General features: G+C 34.4%; 1 protein-coding gene across 19 annotated transcripts in view; it reads left to right on the top strand.

Moving 5' to 3' along the window:
* ROBO2 (roundabout guidance receptor 2) overlaps positions 1–19,237 on the top strand; it is a 1,146,283-nt gene that overhangs the window by 1,100,789 nt on the left and 26,257 nt on the right. For all 19 annotated transcript variants that reach the window (XM_072967648.1, XM_072967644.1, XM_072967640.1 and 16 more), the window contains 3 exons: positions 1,470–1,751; positions 7,013–7,169; positions 17,588–17,848. In XM_072967648.1, the coding sequence (XP_072823749.1) occupies positions 1,470–1,751; positions 7,013–7,169; positions 17,588–17,848 (700 nt within the window). The remainder of the gene's footprint in view (positions 1–1,469; positions 1,752–7,012; positions 7,170–17,587; positions 17,849–19,237) is intronic.

Raw genomic sequence — 19,237 nt, 5'->3', positions numbered from 1 at the left:
GCCAAAGAGTACATTTGTAGATTTTTAAACTTTCCATTTCCACCTCATTTTCAAGCCATGAAAATATTTCCCAGGTGAATATCAAGAAAGTTTTTGCAAGCTTCTATATCTCTTCTCAGTATGATAGGCTTTTTAAGCACTTACTATGTACCAAAGAGAGTTAGGATTTTGTATACATCTTATTTCATTTCCTTTGCACAATAAATGTTGCTGAGAAGATAATTTTTAGCTTTTGTAAAATGCAAAAGCAAAATTAATATTTACATGAGTCCTTATTTCAAGTTTTGTTGGATATCATGGAATCTAAACATTTTAGGATATTTTGACTACTTCAACTTTCTCCTTGTGAGGATAAGCTAGTTTGGTACTGAGATAATTTGGTTTCTTATTCCTGTACGATAACTAGTTGACTGTTTTCCATAATGAAGAAATCAAGTGGATTGATGACCTCATGTCCTGTGAAGAGTGGCTTTCAAAACATAGATCATTAAGGAGCATTCTATAATTAGATTCACCTTTAACTCTACATATAAAAATAGTATTATTTAGTGGGTTTGTTTTTTGTTTTTTTGTTTTTTTGTTTTTTTGCTTTTTTTTTTAGATTCTAGTAGTTTTCTTCTGAAAAGGAAAGTGCTCAGGAGAGAGGTGGCAGTTCTGAATTTAAAAGCATCCTGTAATGATAATTCAGCACACCAAAGTGATAAATGGACTGATTGATATTCAGTGTTGTTCCTAAAGTTTAATTTTACTCTTGCTGTATTATAACTTGAAACTATAATTCTCCCCTTGTAAGATTTGGTAGCATAAATTAAATGCACTGATCACTCAGATTGCTTTTTCTGTAGTTAAATCCTGCTGTATTGTGGAAATGACTTATTCATGAAAATTTTCCTTTGTTATCCAAGGGGAAAAAAAGTGCTACCATCAGTTATACTCCATTTCTGGAGCTGTGAAATTAACTCAGGTAAACAACAAGTTGAAACTTCAGAAAAAAAGTACCTCATAGTTTGGATAGTGTAATTTTGCAAATGTTTGCATCCATTTAGCTGGTATACTCCACGTCTCTTGGGATAAAGTGGAAAAAGATTTTTTCATCCGTGATTTGTAGATTCATTCTTGTCATTGTTTCTGTAAAGAGCTAACAATTTCATAGATTCTAAAACAGAATGAACAACTGAAAGCAGTTTTTAGTAGTGAAAGATACCAAACATCTCATTCGTGGTTGAAGAAGATGGGAGAAGAGGTGTTTTAAGCCGTGAGACATGAAGGACGAGCCGCAGGCCTGCCTGTCACCGAGGCTGATAGCTTGGCGATGGTTGTACATCATCTTCCCTTCATTGGCTCATGAAGCCCATCTCAGCTGAAATGCAAATGCGCGACATGACACATTTATTTTTCATCTTCAATCCTGAGAGTTTTGTGCTTCCTGTGCATCATTAAATTGTTTCATTTCCCTCTGTTCACCACAGATGTGCTGCCACCAGTTCCGGGCCAAGGGGATAAAACGGCAACGATGCTCTCAGACGGAGCCATTTATAGCAGCATTGACTTCACAACCAAAACCACTTACAACAGTTCCAGCCAAATAACACAGGCTACTCCTTATGCCACGACACAGATATTGCATTCCAATAGCATACACGAACTGGCTGTTGATCTGCCTGATCCACAGTGGAAAAGCTCGATTCAGCAAAAAACAGATCTGATGGGATTTGGTTATTCTTTGCCTGATCAGAACAAAGGTAACAACGGTAAGTCAGATCCTTACTTCCTGAAGAGTTATTTTCATATCATTTGTGCATGAGATAGAAATTAGTATTTGTTGTTCAGTTTAGTGACTCATTACCAGGTTCACTACCTAAACTAAAAAACTATACCAGCATGTGTTCAGTACCTTGCACAGTCCCTACCACCACCACCACCGTCGCTATCACCACACACCAACACCAATCGGTTTCATCCTTTTAGCTCTTTCTTCAATAGTGATCAGTAATCCATCTCGACTTCCATTAGGCAGGATAGACAAAACATTCCTCCACTGTCCTATGACATCTGCTTCTGAGTTGCTAACTGCATGTTCTGCATGGGCTTGTGCTGTGAACTAATCACATGATGCCACTATGACCTCTGCCCTTTAACCCTTAGCCTTACTTTACATCCCTGACTACCGATTGGCTGAGGGATTGTCTAATAGAATGCCACACAACCAGTCACAGGATTTCAGCACCACCAGCTCTCACAACAGCTCAGAGAGGAGTGGCAGTCTCTCAGGTTGGTTTCGTCACAGTAAGGAGAAATATTTGTTTGTCACCAGCATACGACCTGTGTTCTTCCTAACAACTGTGAAGAAATACTGGATCACAACTCACTGTCAGACATTTATCTTTCAAATGACAGTAACGGTTTATCCTAATGAAATCATACTTTGGGGGAGGGGGATAAAGTTCATCATCACTCCTTATGTCCTAATTATACAAGGATGTATTTGCTGAAAAATAGTGCCATTTTACTAAATACTACTTATTGAAGAGCAGTTGAGTTTGATCTGCCTTGAACCCTACTTAGAAGTCAAGAGAACTTCATAATAAAAAATTCATATAGGAAAGTCAGCTTCATGGCATGGATAGAAAAGATAAATTCAACTAAAATGCAAATGATTTTGGAGATTTTTTCATAATATTAGGATTCTAGTGATGTGACTTCCTATTTTTGGACCATCATTCCAAAATATAATATAATAGGATTTCTTATCTGTTGAATGATATTATTTAGAGTAACAAGAATGTTAATATAGGATGTTATTCTTTACTCTTAATTTCCAAAAATACCCCATCATTCATGTTGATAATTCTTTTATGCTATAAAATTTTAGTATATATTCAAGATACATCAGCCAAACTAATAATCTATGAGTCAGTATTGCACAGTACATGTGAGGAAAAGCACATTTTATTGGAAAGAAATACACACCTATTATAACAAATATCAGCGATATTCATTCTTCTCTAGGCCCAAGAATCTTCATCTCTAAACTGAGGAGGTTCTAGTAGACACTCTAACTTCCAACCATAACATTTACATTTTTTATGACTTTGATGACTTTATCTACACATTCCTAATTGATGCCATAACCTTATTTTCTTAATTTTTTCATATTAATGATACGCCATTTGTTTTTATGAATTTTTTTAACCTCAGGTTCTTAGTAAAGGATTATAGTGTATTACGATATGTCACAGGCTACCAGTCATCAAGGCCATAAAGAGTTAATTCTTTTACATCATTAGGGTAACATTTACTAAATGACTTTTCCTCAGAGATGGAACCCTTTTAGTCTGAAAATGTCAATGCTCTCTCTTACCTCCAAAATGAGTCATTTGTTCTTCTTACCTATTGGTAGAATTAGCTAGATTATAGAATCCAGAAAATTTTAAACATCTGTTATGAATTTAAACTGGCTTAATAACATAGGGGAATTCAGAATAACCTTATATGTCATTTATACTGTCATTTATTTATGATGAGTCCCACAGTAGTACTGAATAATCAGAAAAATAATTTATCCTAAGCTTATTTCATTCAAGATACGTAAAGTCTCAAGCAATATATATGTACTTTAAAAAAATCTATATACTGTAAGTCACGGATTATATAAGACCTTCTGTGAATTCTTCAGTAAATATTCTGTACATGTTGATTACTGCTGAGTTTTAAAAGTTATCTTTTGAGTAATTGTAAGCAGAACACGATTCACAGTAGTGCTTACTGCCTTTTTGAATCCATTAATCTCCTGAGTGACATTTATATATATCTATGAATTATGTTAACTACTTCATCTACATTTGAATACAAAATTACTTAAATTGGTAATAGAAAGCATTCTTTAGGAGGTAACAGTGAAGTGATTTTTTTTTCCTTTTTAGTTTAGTCAAATTGATTTTAATATTAGAGTTCATTTTATTCTTATAATCATAGGTACGTTTCCTAAAGCTCAAATTTAAGATCAAACTACCCTATGGATATCAAATCATATTGTATTATAAGATTTTCTTAATTTGTGCAGAGTGATGAAACCAATTTAAAATAATCACAGTAATAAAGAAAATTGGACATTCTTGAGTTATTTGATTAAATTTCTTACCTTCTTTGAAACGCTTTTATGGTTTATTCAATACATAACTTCTTAGCACTTCTCTTAAAAAATCCAACTGTTAAAAAATACAAAACTCAGAGTTTTTCAAAATAGTATCTGCAGTCAAAATATATTTATACACATACACACACAGGTGTATCACACAATCTCAGTAGTAATAGCTAAACCTTTTAGATACCAGTATCTTTAAAGAATAGACTCTTAAGTTTAATTTGAAAAATGAATTGCTTTCATAGTTTCCTTTACATGGAAGTCCTTTGTTCAGCATAAATAACCATAAATCCAAATATTTACATTTTGAGTTGAAGTTTGATGGGTCAGATATATTTGCAAGTCATAAGAATATGTTTCCTAAAATATAATACAGGCAGTTCTCACTTTAAAATGCTTAAAGATCTTTGGTTGCAAGTAACAGCAACAGATTCTCATTCACTTAGCTCAAGATATAGATCTCAGATAGAGAATTTAATTTCCTTAGTCATATGCCACTACCATGCTAAGAGCCCACCCCTTAACTCATTGCTAGAGCAGACAAATTGTGTTTAGGGATAGTCCTACTAAGAGTGCCCGCAATGAGAGGGCAGAAATTTTCCCCAAAGAGGGAAAAGTGGACAATGGATGGAAAGCCCTCACAAATTCCCTCTATGAATCAGCTGTTTCCACAGTACATTTTTAAGCCAAGTGTTTGGAAGAATTGATAATGGCTTTCTTGACCTTGGGCAAAGATTTCAGCAGAGCTGGATTCAGAGCTGCAGAGATTGCAATTTCCAGTAAAGCTGCTGCGTTCTAAATTGTTTGTGCTCTTAATGTGTGAATGTGGACCACAAACTCAGAAAGAACTTTAATTTTCTCATCTATAAAATGGAGATGTAAAAACTTCCCTATTTGTGTCACTCAATTCAGGTGACCATCATATAACATTTCTAAAGTGCTATGAAAAGTGAAGAAAAAAGCATTGTACACATATAGATATATTAGGAATAAAAGAGTTACAAGTAGGGGGAAAGCTATGAAGAACATATGTCCAACTCATTCTTCTTTTAGGTATTGAAATATAGTTCTGATACTACAGTGAAAGATATGATCCCACTTTATGATTTTGGTGGGTTATCAGGAAATAAAGGGTTAAGGCTCACCTACCTTGAACACGAAAATTACAGACTTAATTCAGTCAGGTTGATTATTTTTATTCTAAGAATCAGGCTATTTCTGGGACACTCAATAGTGTTGGAGGAGTTGGGCGTGGCAAAGGCTTTGAAACCAGGTAAAACAGAGTTTGCTCCGAAACAGAGGCAATGGGAAAGGGTGATAATGACCGGCATTTATTCAGCATCCTGTACATTTTGAGCCCTTTACATGCATTATCTCTTGTAAACCTTAAAGTAATCTCCAAAAGGAGTAATTTTATATGTATTTTATGTGTGGGGAAATTGAAGTGATATCTATTGCATAATTTATTAACTGAGTAAGAAATTAGTTTTCAAACCCAGAGATCAAGCTCTTCTTTTCAAAGCAGTAGATACCTGCTCTCCTTTTTCTTAATATACCTCTCCTGCTGCTGAAGATAAAAAGTGAAAGGAATGGTAAAAGCACCTTGTTTACAAGGATGCTCTTTTTGAAAATGTGTGTATATGTGCACACCTAGAAAACATAACTTCTCTATTGGTAATAGTGTATATGTCCAGTTTAACAGTTTCATCACACTCTGAGACTCAGTTTTTATTAAATCACATAAATTGTCTGATGCAGATTAGTAACTGGTAGAAGAAAGGAGATGAAGTAAACTTCTGGTGATGTATCTAGTGTTAGATAGCCCTGCTACACATATTTCATGCTCACAACTTTTAGTTTCAGAAAAGTGAAGTTCAAGGGGTCAATACCATTTTTTTGGAGATATAGCTATTGACCGTAATGGAGGTGCCAGAAGTTACTTAGGTTCCCCTGAAACATCTTTTGTCATTCTGCTCAGGAAGTACTGATTTCTGCATCCAACCAGGGTCCATTTAAGTAGAAACTTGATTGTATTTAATTTTGGAAGAGTGAAAAATACTGCATTGTACAAATGACAAATTCTATTTTTATATTTCATTAAGTTCTGATAATTCCAGATACGGTTCATGTGTGGCCGAGTTACTTTCTGCTCATGTTTTGTGCATGAATTCATTTGTATTACAATAATACTGAAACCTGTTACTATATTTCTATTAGTTCTCGCCATATTTGGAATTTCAAGAGATGTGATGCTTAAGACATCTGGGAACTACTCTAACTATATGCAAAAATAATTGTGCCATTCGTTGGCTAAGAATTCTTTAAAACGTATCAATGTGAGAGATTAACATGTATCCTCCAGATTGTAGTTGCTTGATTTTTATAAGTTACTTTGGAAAGAAAACTGTTACTCTCCTGGATTAATTAAATTGAGTAAATTCTAATGGAAAAGTTTAGCCTATATCCTTAGACACTGCATTTTCCACTGAGACAGATTATGCAAAAGAGCATTCATTATAAACGCACTAAAATCTGACATTTGCAAGAATTGGTTATGGCCCATTATTTCGTCTAACAATGAAAACGTGGAGGCAGCAAATGTGAATAAATCAATAAATGTGCTTTTGCTACTGCAGCCATGTTTTTGGTTTATTCAGCACTGCGGTTAATGCATTGTGGAAGAAACAATATCATTTTGAGTGATTTATAAAAATGTTTTTCTGATTATATCATTTCATTGTTTATAGCTTTTAACAACTGTAACATACTGGTTCGGGTGTTTTGAAAACATAAATACATCTTCCCATCTGATGTATTCTGTTTCTTCTGATATTCAGTATGTCTGAATAAATGTATTATTACTTTCAGGTGGGAAAGGTGGAAAAAAGAAGAAAAATAAAAATTCTTCTAAACCACAGAAAAACAACGGATCGACCTGGGCCAATGTTCCGCTACCTCCTCCCCCAGTCCAGCCCCTTCCTGGTACAGAGCTGGAACACTATGCAGTGGAACAGCAAGAAAATGGGTAAAAATGTTTCATATACCAACAAAATGCCCGGGGTTATACTCCTTTCTCTCTTAGGCATTTTTCTCTTGATACTGACAAAAATGTTTTCTGTTTTCCCTGCCCCCTTCCCAGCCCGTTCATTGCTCCCCCTCCCTTTTATTGTTTGCCCCATCTATGTATTTTTAGCTGATAAATACAACACAGCACACACGAAGGACCTAGAATCCTTGGCCGTCAAGTGCCTTAGATTGTCTGCAATCATGATAATGCAGCCTCCATTTATAATATTGCTTGTTAGTTTGAAAGCAAGTACCCAGAGCTCTGTGAACTAAAGAGCCACTCCTGAGAAGGGCTGAAAAGGGAATGAAAATAACCGTCTTCATCATCCCTCGCAGTTCTCTAATGACTTGATGTCTGGCCATAGCAGGGCGCCCACTGTTGAGCGCCATCACAATGGGATAATTGTAGGGACCTGGCCAGTGGGTAGGACTTTAATCATCAGCTTTGATGGGAATTTAGAGGTCGGAGCAATAAAAGAGGTTCGAGCCAATGCACACTCTGTAACAAAACCTTTTTAAGTTAGAAAATTTCCTCTAAGGTCCTTTAAATGTGACCAGTTTCCTTATTTCTCAAACATCTCACAAGAGTTTGTTTTTCTCTGTTAAAGTGTTAATTATTTTAGAAGCAGAAAGACATTAATACTCTTTATTCTTTAATCAAAAAAAAATAGCAAGTAAGAAGAAACGTAGTCGCTTCTTCCATTTTAATAATTCTAAGTGTTCTGTCTTCCTCACAATCCCCAGGTCATCATTGCTTTCAACTGAAACGAAAAATTACAGAATAAAGGCAGTTTTTCTTTCTCCAAGTTTTTTCTTCATTTAGAAGTATTTAGATATTAAAATATCTCAATTTATTTAAATACTGATTTTCTTTTCTGTCTTGTTTTACACAAATATCACATGTACATGCTTAGAATTTTTTCTTCATCTCCTCATTTTACATAAATGGTGTCTTTGAGGTCTCCAGATTAATTTTCCTAGTTAGAATTGTCTCGTCCACAACACATGGTTTGTTCAAAAGACTACATTTGCCTTTTCTTTTGGTTATATGATATATATACATATAAACTATATATATGCATTATACACATAGACAGATAAATGGACGTATATATATATACATATGCGTTCCTCCATATTTTTTCTCCATATCTTTCTTTCCCTCCAAAGGGCTTCATTTGCTTCTGTGGGATTATAATGCCCATATTTATATATATTATTTTTAATTTTACTTCTTTTTAAAAGTTCACATTTCAAATAGGAAGTTAAAATCACACCCTCTTTCTCTGACTTTTTTAAAAAGGAAAGTCTGCACAAGATCTTATGTAATACATGTCAGTAATATAAATGCGTTAGTGTCACACAGTTCCTGGGCAGGGGAGCGGGAAACAGAGATGTGTATTACACAGAAAAATATTATTACAGGTTGTTATATGATTAGGTTATTATAAGTTTATTAGAAATGTGCATTTTCAAGCTGTAGTAAGAAAATAGGAAAATAGAACTTGTTAACTGGAGAGAGAAAGTAGTGCTGTTAAACATTTATAAGCATAAAGTTTTGAACTCAAATCACGTAACAATTGTAGGTAATTTGGAATTTTTTTTTTCTTTTCCCTCTAAGCCTGCTTAAAAGATTCATAGACTATAATAATGCCTGTTACTCATTAAATTAAAATAATTCATTCCAAATAAATGCTAAACTTTCCAAATAAGTGATAAATGCTCATTTGACTTTGCTGTCCAGCAGTAGAATTGGAAACATCTATCCATGTGCTGAAATAAAATGAAATAAAATACATTGGTACAGATTTTTACTTTTTGATACAAATTATTTTCAGAATATTAAGATAAAAAGTATGAAATTATTTCTACCTATCTTGGAATTGTAATTTTTTTTAGTATTTAGCCAGAATACATATTAGAAATTCTTTTTTCCTAAAACATTTCTAAAACTCAATTTAATATTTTTAGATAGGTAAAGAAATATATGTCTTAACTGTATATATTCAGTCTGTGGCCTATGATTTAGTTCTTATTTACTTTTAAGTTATTGTCTTAAATACCCAGTATTTCTTGAAAAAAAAATTATCACTCTTAACAAAAATAGTAGTTAAGTCTTAGCATATTGTAAACTGACAGCAGAATTTAATTTTGTGATTCTTTGGATTTAGATTTTTTGAAAAGACTAACACTTGAAAGTTTTTACTTCAATTGTCATGAAAACATATACTAAAGTCAATATGGCAAGCGTTAATTAAAATTAGTAGATTTGAAATGACTTTATCCATTTCTTGATATATTATTTATATTTTTGTATTTTCTAATGTGAAAACCTTATAATTCTAAAAGGAAAGATTTTTGCGTATTTTCTATATACTCTGCTATTCATGATATTAGCATTGAATATTTTTCAGAAGATCTCTTCTATAGAATTGTTTATGTGCCTTGATTTGAAACTTATGCAAGTTTGAAGTTATCTTGAAATACAAACAATAAAAAACTTTAGAAGTCACCTTTTTGTTTTTAATAATTTTTATTTGTAACAAGCAAGGATTCTGCAGTTGTACTTCTTATGATGATATGTAGACTTTGGTTTTGTTTTTTTTTTTTAAATATATATCAGAATAGAGAACTTATTCAACGCACATTATCTTTTCAAGTACGTAAGAAGTGTTAAACCCAGGAAGGAAAGCAAAAGAGATGAAAGAAACAAATATACAATTAATAAGGAGGATCTGATCCCTGATTTAGGAAACTCACAGTAGTGGGAGGTAGAGATCAGAAACCACACACACACACACACACATATACAAACACACATTATTTTGTATGACAAGCCCTAGCTAAGCAATGTGTACAAAATAGTAACTTGCATCCAGAAAGGGATAATCATGTATCTCAGATAAGGGTAGCTGTTGGGTACCCTCTGAGCCAGGACAAAGACAACGAGAGGTAGGCCCTAATGTAAAGTAGTCTCCACGTCAAAGTAGATTGCTAACCAGTTACTGCAACAAAATGTTACTAATGTCACCATTTGCCAAGTAGATGGAGAGAAGTTTCCCTAGCCAAAGGCAAAAAATAGAAATAAAATAAAAGATGAGGAAAAAAAAGGAATTGTCCCATTAGTTCTTCTTTAGTATTTCCCACTCCTCCTTCGAAACCCCACCCCTGTTCTAGTTAAGGTTACCTTCCTTTCTTTTATTTTCCATTGTTCCCTAAACTTACTCCTCTATTGTAATACTCATCACATCGTATTTGAATTGCTTGTCTATATCCTTCTGCAGTTGGTAGTTGCTATATGAGGTCAGTTGAGTTTGAAACATGCATTGAGTAGGAGATAATCTGAGAAAGTGTCTTGAGGCCAATAGTGAAGTCTTGTCTGTCATGTAGGGATTCTGATCTTTGGGTATAGATGATGGATTGGAGGGCAGGGAGAGAATGTATGCAATATTGCAAGCAGAATGGACAACACTATGAAAGTAATAAGGGAATAAAATAAGGCAGTGGCATCCGGATGGAGAGAGAGAGATTTTGGAAATATATCTAGCCTGGAATAACCACAATCTTGAATAGAATGTCTCTTGCTTTTTATTACAATGTTTAATATTGTTTTTAAGAGCTTAAATATCATCAATTTTCTGTCTAAGCCTTTTGTGAGCCATTTTCCCCTCACAATATTCAGTATCAAAAGTTATCAAATCATTGGCCAAATAGAAAAGTATTTGTTAATCCAATACTATAGCAACAATGGTAAATGTTCTCTCTCATCAATATGCCTCCCTCAGCTAGACAAAAGTATATCAAAATGCTTTTCCACCAACAGTGTGGCAGGTTCCTTTTTATCACACCTTCACCGGCTCTTATTATTTGTAGACTTTTTGATGATGGCCATTCTTACTGGGGTAAGGTGATACCTCATAGTTTTGATCTGCATTTCTCTAATAATTAGCAATATTGAGTATCTTTCATGTGCCTGTTGGCCATCTGTATGTCATCTTTTGGAGAAATGTCTATTTAGAGCTTCTGCCCGTTTTTTGACTGGCCTGTTTGTTTTTTTGATATTAAGCTGTCTGAGTTATTTGTATAGTTTGGAAATTAACCCCTTGTCGGCCACATCATTTGCAAATATTTTCTCCCGTTCTGTAGGCTGTCTCTTCATTTTGTTTACGTTTTCCTTTTCTGTGCAAAAGCTTTTAAGTTTAATTAGGTCCCATTTGTTGTCTTTTTGTTTTTATTTCCATTACTCTAAGAGATGATCCAAGAAGATACTGCTGCAATTTATTTCAAAGAGTGTCCTATCTATGCTTTCCTCTAGGAGTTTTAGAGTATCCGGTCTCACATTTAGGTCTTCAATCCATTTTGAGTTTATTTTTGTTTATGGTGTTAGAGAATGTTCTAATTTCATTCTTTTACATGTAGCTATCCAGTTTTCCCAGCACCACTGATTGATGAGCTCTTATAGTTTTCTGGTAGTGTCTTTAGGATTTTCTTTGTATAGTATCATGTCATCTGCAAACTGTGACAGTTTTACCTCTTCCTTTCCAATTTAGATTTCTTTTATTTCTTTTTCTTCTCTGATTGCTGTGGATAGGAATTCCAAAAGTATGTTGAATAAAAGTGGCAAGAGTGGGCATTCTTGTCTTGTTCCTGATCTTAGAGGGAATGCTTTCAACTTTACACCATCGAATATGATGTTAGCTGTGGGTTTGTCATATATAGCCTTTATTATGTTGAGGTATGTTCCCTCTATCCACTTTCTAGAGAGTTTTTATCATAAATGAATTTTGAGTTTTATCAGAAACTTTTTCTACATCTATTGAGATGATCATATGGTTTTTATTCTTCAATTTGTTAGTGTAGTGTATCACATTGATTGATTTGTGAATATTGAAAAATCCTTGCATCTCTGGGATAAATCCCACTTGATCATAGTTTATGATCCTTTTACTGTACTGTTGAAGTCAATTTGCTAGTATTTTGATGAGGATTTTTGCATCTATGAACATCAGTGTAAATTGGTGAAGCACTATGAAGAACAGTATAGAGGTTCCTTAAAAAAACTAAAAATTGAGTACTTATTTACAAACCAGAAATGGACTCACAGACATAGGAGACAGACTTACAGTTATCAAAAGAGAAAGCTGGGGTAGAGATAAATTGGAAGTTCAGGATTTGTAGATGCTAACTACTATATATAAAATAGATAAACAAAAAAGACTTACTGTATAGCACACGGAACTATATTCAATATTTTATAGTAACCTAAAATGGAAAAGAATCTGGAAAAGATTATATATGTATATGTATACATGTATATATAAAATGGAATCACTTTGCTGTACACCTGAAACTAACACAACATTGTAAATCTTTGTATACTTCAATCTAAAAAAGAAAATAATTAATTAATTAATTTTTAAGAAGTATATCAAAATGTATTTGCTCTTAACTGTAAATATAATGTATTCTAATGTAATCATATGATGCTAGGGAAGAATTCAGCAGTAATTCAGTAGAAAACTGATGTTTTGCTTTGTTATTTCAGTTACAGAGATTGGCAAGCTTTTGTGGGTGTTGAACTTCGTTGTATTTTTATTAGCAATTTGGTGTTTGTGTCTGGCCTTTAACAAGTTAGTTCACATGCAACATTGATTTGTTGTCATCCTGCTCATTATTCACCAGGCAAGACAGATAATATGATGCCTCATACTTCGCTGACAGTAAGTCAAATAACAGAAGCTTCTCTAGGAAAGGTTGTCCAAAAGACCTTTGGTTTGGTTTGGCATTAGAAGCATTTTCATAGTCTTTTGTTTTTTAATGTTACTGCAAGAAAAAGTTGAATTTCCGTCACTCAAATAAGATACACATCTGTAAATGTGAAGAAAATTCTAAAATTGCATTTCATCACATTTCATCGAGTCCTCTGTTGCTTTCTTACCTTTCAGAAAATGCTTGAAACCTAAGTATCTGTTGTTCTGGAATGAATTAAGACATGAATGCCTCAGTGGTGATGAGCATGTCTCCCCATCGTATAACATGCACTGTGTCCCAGATTTGTTTCATCTATTCTCTCACGTTCTCCTAGACGTGCTTTTATTCTCTCACTCTCTCTCTCTCTCTCTATTCCACGTCTTACACAAATGACTGAGTACAACTGATTACAATTTTCTCTGTGTTACCTTAACACATGATGCATATAATATTATTTCCTCCTCTTATGTTCTGTATGTATTTTCATTCCATGTATGTGTTCCCTTTAGATTAGTGGAAGCAAGAATAGTTTACTATTTATAAAGTAGGAAAATTTTAGGAGATACTTGACTACTTCCATTTGAAAGATTGAATATATAAATGTTCTTTCTTTATTCAAACATAGAACATCCCTGATAATAAGTCTATGTGAGGAAAGTACATGTACTAGTTTATGGAACAAAATTGTACTATTTTGTAACATTTATGAAATAAATTTAATTATAACTATTGACAAAGTATAACTGGACACATATTCCATACTGAAAATGGGCAATCTTTTTAAAAGTTAGGCTTCTTATATATATTTTTGTTAGACTTAACAATATAGCATTTAAAATTAAGTTAAGAAAAGAAACCTAAGCATTCTTATTCATAAAGCAGTTTGTGAGTTTTCATTTCAAATCAATAAAAAGGCTTATAACCTACTAGTTTTAAGGTATTATGTCATGTGTAGCCAACCAGGAACAGTTCAGTGTCATTAATGTAGCTAAAATCCACTTGAGGAGAAGATACTACGAACATGTGAAAGGTTAAATACTGAAATACATTGGACAACAGTTAAAGAAATCAACTCTGGAAATGGCGTAGAACTGCGTATAATCAAATTTCCAGTAAATGTGCAAAAATATTATCAGTGCAAGTTCAGAAGAGTAATATATCAGTGCCACTTGGCCTCATCAGGGAAATCTTTGTAAGAGATGTGGGATTAAGCCTGTAGCTTGAAGGATTTGTAAGAATAAGAGGTGAAATTGGAGGAATCCTTTAAACTAATGCTCCAGGTTGGAAAAGTACAAAGAAAGAAGAAAACAAAACAATTTATTATGAGCAGAAGATTCTTGTTGAGAAACTGGAATAACCATCCAAAAAGGTAGGTTGAGGTTTTGACACATTTAATGGGCAGAATAAAGTGAAATGAATGCTTTATTCCAAGAATTCTGATGTTTTCATAGGCAGAAAATGTAAGTGATGTGCAAGACTGATTAGAAAATGGGAAAAAGTAAAAACAGTAAGTCCAACTGGACAGTGAGTTACTAACCTTTTAACAACAGAGCCTTTTCTTCAAATGAAATCTAACTGTGATCTCCAACATATAAAGCAGATAAAAATGCCTTTGTTTTAGAGCAATGTATTTTTTTTCAGGTCCTATTGGTACTTAGTCAATTAATGGTAATATAAGATTAACCAATGATATTTTCTACTATATAAGAATTGTTATTTGTAACACATTCAATTGTGCCTGTTTAAATTCAAATATAAAATACATGTCAGAAGAGATACTCCTACCAGACACTACAAGGCTTCTGAAACAGGGTCTTCAGTTTGCAACTCATTGAGGTAGAAGATAAGTCAGGTACCCTCAACAAGGGATGAAAATTGAACAGCCAAAGATGTTATAACTCTTTGTGTAAAACCTCTCAGTGACTATCCATCACCCATAAGCAAAATTCCAAACTCTTTCTCAGGGCTGATGAAGTCCTTTATGATCTAGTAAGCGCATCCTCACCTCTCCTGTCTCATCTATTACCAACTTTCTTTCCTAGCTCTTATCAGTTAGGAAACTGAGTTCTTCAAATACGTTGTATTTCCTCTTCCTCTGGGACCCTACGTATGCTATTTAGAATAGTCCCCTCTCCAGTAGTCAGCATAGCCTCACCCAACCTCAAAACTAGTTGCTCTATTCCTACACTTGGTATCACTGATAATTTGCTTAATATCAGTCTGCCCCACTGAATTGCATGCTCTATAAAAAGATGCAGTTACTTGACACATGATTGTCCAATAAAAGGATGATAAATTGAGGATTTTTAAATAGACTTTATTTTTTAAGATCAGTTTTAGGTCAACAGCAAAATTGAGCACAAAATACATAATTTCCCATTTTCCCCTGTCCCCACACATGCATAGCCTCAGCTGCTGTCTACACCTCCCACCAAAGTGGTACATTTGTTAAACTGGTGCAACTACATTGACACATAATTATCACCCTCAAGTTCATGGTTTACATTAGGACTCACTCTTGGTGTTGTAAACTCTGTGTGCAGATACAGAAAGAGCTATTGGACAAATGTCTAATGACAGGTATCCACCACTGCCGTACCATCCAGAGTGGTTTCACTGCTGTGAAAACCCTTAGTGCTCTATCTGTTCATCCCTCCCCCACTTAATGTCCGGCAACCACTGATCTTTTACTGTCTTCACAGTTTTCCTTTTTCCAAAATGTCATATAGTTGGAATCGTACAGTATGTAGCCTTTTCAGATTGGCTTCTTTCACCTGCTAATGTGCATTTAATTTTCCTCCATGTCTTATCATGGCTTGCTAGCACATTTCTTTTTAGCACTGAATAATATTCCATTATCCGATGTGCCACAAGTTATTTATTCATTCGCCTACTGAATGAAGACATTTTTGTTGCTTCTAAGTTTTAGCAATTATGAATAAAACTGCTGTAAACATCCATGTACGGATTTTTTGATAAATTAATTTTTAAACAGGAAAAGAGCAAAGACACTCAAGTAAAAATATTCAAGAATCATCTGGACATTTGCAAGTTAGTGTTTTGTAAGGGACAGCAAGACTGAATATATACATTTGTGATACTCTATTTTGTTTCTTTTATGAAAATCTTCTATATGCTAAATACTGTACTAGGTGCTGGAAATGCAAGGTTGAGAATTGCAGCGTTGTTGAGTTAAGGATCTTACAGAACAGTGGGAAAAAAAGACACATGAAACAAATATCTCACTATAGTATGGGGAGTGCACAATATATATACTTTAGGATTGCAATCAGTTCCATATCGTGGAGGCAGAGAAGGCTCACAAAACTGAAGATACCTGAACTGAACTCTGAAGGAGGAGCAGGAGTTCACAGTTAGATGATTTGAGAATAGTCATATACAGACCCAGAGTTTAGAGAAAAATACAGAGTTGTCTGGTGTTGGGGAAATAATGGAAAATTAAGCTAAAAAAATAGACTGATGAGATGGAGAAGTGTCTTTTAGTCCCTGCTAATGAGTTTGAACTTTTTCTTACATTAACAATATCACCGAATAATTTAACCATAGGTGTGACGTGAATGAAGATTGTAGAAATACAGTCCCATTGCCTGTATGGAAGGTAGAATCCAAGCGATTAAGGTGACTCCCAAGAGACTAGGGAAAGCTGATGGGCTGGTTCACATCAGAAGGAGACTGATCTGTGATTGTGGGAGTAGAGGTGAAGCACAGAAGAAAGATTTGGGAGTTATTTAAGGGGTTGAATTTATAGGACAATTACATCTAATAATATTGCTTATCTTATCCTTAAGTCCCCTTTTAGAAGTCCATTAGAATCTATTTGATTTATGAAAATAATAGCACTACAGAGAAGGTGAAGATAAAAATGCTACTGATTTTGTGTCACAATTCAAGATTTTGGATTAAATTTCTGTATTCCCTAACCACAGTCCCTGAAACATGCTCTTTTTAAAACTTGTTATTTTTTAGTATATTTATATATATATTTTTATAGGGTTAAAACTTCTGCTTTGTAGATTTTTAGATGTTGAGATATAGGGAGACATCAATTTCTAATGAAAAAGTTATGAAAATTATGACAGTTGAAAGGCTATTGGATACATTTTGTAGCACAAAATCTGAATGAATGACATGTTGTATGGAAGGAAATGTTGGCATGGATCTAGAGGAAGAGCAAATAAAATTCTCAAACACTTCTGACATGAATATTAGGATATCCTGTTGGTGCACCGGGATGAACAAGAGAAGAAAGTAGTTAAATCTACAAGCATTAAATTCATTAATTGCCTTTAATTAGCAATTTGGTTTTTCCACGTGGGTAGCTTTGTTGGGAAGTTATTGCCTTTTGTAACCATGGGGTAACAATTAGCCAGTAAGATCTTTTAAGAATAAATTGAGATATTGAGATAACAGATGTGCTTATGATTAGAAATTAAGATAACAGCCAGAGGATTTACTCTGATAGCACCAACAACTAGAAATCAGGAGGAAATGAACTGGGGGAACATTTTGATACTATCAAGGTTGCCATTCATTGCCAGTGTAATCGTGTATGTGTGTGTGTGTGTGTAAGGGTTCATGTGTTTTTCTCTTCTCATTTAATTTCAGCTATGACAGTGACAGCTGGTGCCCGCCGTTACCCGTACAAACTTACTTACACCAGGGTATGGAAGATGAACTGGAAGAAGATGATGATCGCGTCCCGACACCCCCTGTCCGAGGCGTGGCTTCTTCCCCCGCCGTCTCCTTCGGGCAGCAGTCCACCGCAACTCTGACACCATCCCCACGGGAGGAGATGCAGCCCATGCTGCAAGCTCACCTGGATGAGTTGACAAGGGCCTATCAGTTCGATATAGCAAAGCAAACATGGTAAATATTCTCACTAGATCAGGGGAACCATGCTTTCAACACATGGATGGAGGAAATGTTCTTTCACAGTAAATTCTCAAGAGAGTCTCGCTAAATCCTACAGCTGAGGTTACAAGTGCTTTTGTTCAACTCCTTAATCATCTAGATAAAGAAATAAACTGAAGAAATGTTATATAATATGACCAAAGTCACACAACTAATTAAAGTGAACTGAAGCAAGAATTCAGATCTGCTGAATTTCAGGCTCAAGTGCTTTTAGCTACACCAGAATCTTTTCTAATTTACAGTTTAGCTTCAATTAGCTTATCCTTGAACTCATGCCCAACACCATAATGAAAGACTCTTTTTAGATTCTTCAAAGTGCCTGGGATTAATTCTGTATGTAGTTGTGAATATGTGAATGTAAGCTTCTGCAAGTCACATATGGTCAGTGTCAGTTATTAAAAGACCTTCTTTGGGCTGAATTAAAAGAGACAGAAAAAAACAATATTAGTAACAGTAAATGCATCCTTCCACCAAAAAAAGTGTACAATAAAGTACAAATCCCAAATTCCTTTTTTTCTAATCAATCCATGAACTTTCATACGGTATAGATAGCAGCCTCCTTATGTATCCTGTGAAAACGTGGCAGGAATACAAGTGGGACCAACTCTCACAATTTTGTACAGTTATTTTTTTCTTATTTGCTCTCCCTTCTCCCAGTGACATATACATTTGACTCTTGAAAATGAAATCTCAGTGACATACCTCTGATTATCTTCTGTTGATTTACATCCTGTGCTTGAAGTTAGAGTAAGTTTCTATGAAATAGCATTAGCTTCTTTTTTGATGGTTTTAGCTGCTGAAGTAAGCTGATAAGTCTTATTCTCAGTGTTAGTGAACTATTTATTTTAGCTAAATACACCAAGAGATTCTAAAACCAGAAATATCAGCTTACTTCAGAGATTCATTTCTTAGAACCAGAGGTTCTTGAATATTTTCCTTGATCATCAGATGTTTTTTCAAAGGTCGAAGACAATTTACTGTTAAACAGTTTTATTTTATATCAGTCTGTTCTATAGAACACCACTGTTGAAGCTGAAGCCAGCTACCTTTAAAACCAGAGGATTTCCTTCAAGTTAATTAAGCAAAAGCCCTGCAGTTTAGTCATTTAAAGCACAGGTTCCTGCTCAGGGGTTCTCAGCTCTGCCTGCATGTTGGAATCATCTGGATAACCTGGTTACACAGGCCCCACCCCCGATATTCTGATTGTTTGGACTGGCATTGGATTGGGGGCAGCCAAAGTTGGACCACTGCCTCTGCCACTTTTTACGAGCTGTGTGGCAGTGGGCAACTTGTTTAATCCTTCTGCGCTTCAGTCCCCCATTCATAAAATGATGATGATAATAG

Source organism: Vicugna pacos, chromosome 1 (assembly GCF_048564905.1).
Source record: "Vicugna pacos chromosome 1, VicPac4, whole genome shotgun sequence".
In the NCBI taxonomy this organism is placed as follows: domain Eukaryota; kingdom Metazoa; phylum Chordata; class Mammalia; order Artiodactyla; family Camelidae; genus Vicugna; species Vicugna pacos.
Note: the sequence above shows the minus strand (reverse complement) of the source record. Positions and strands in the feature narration are given on the sequence as shown.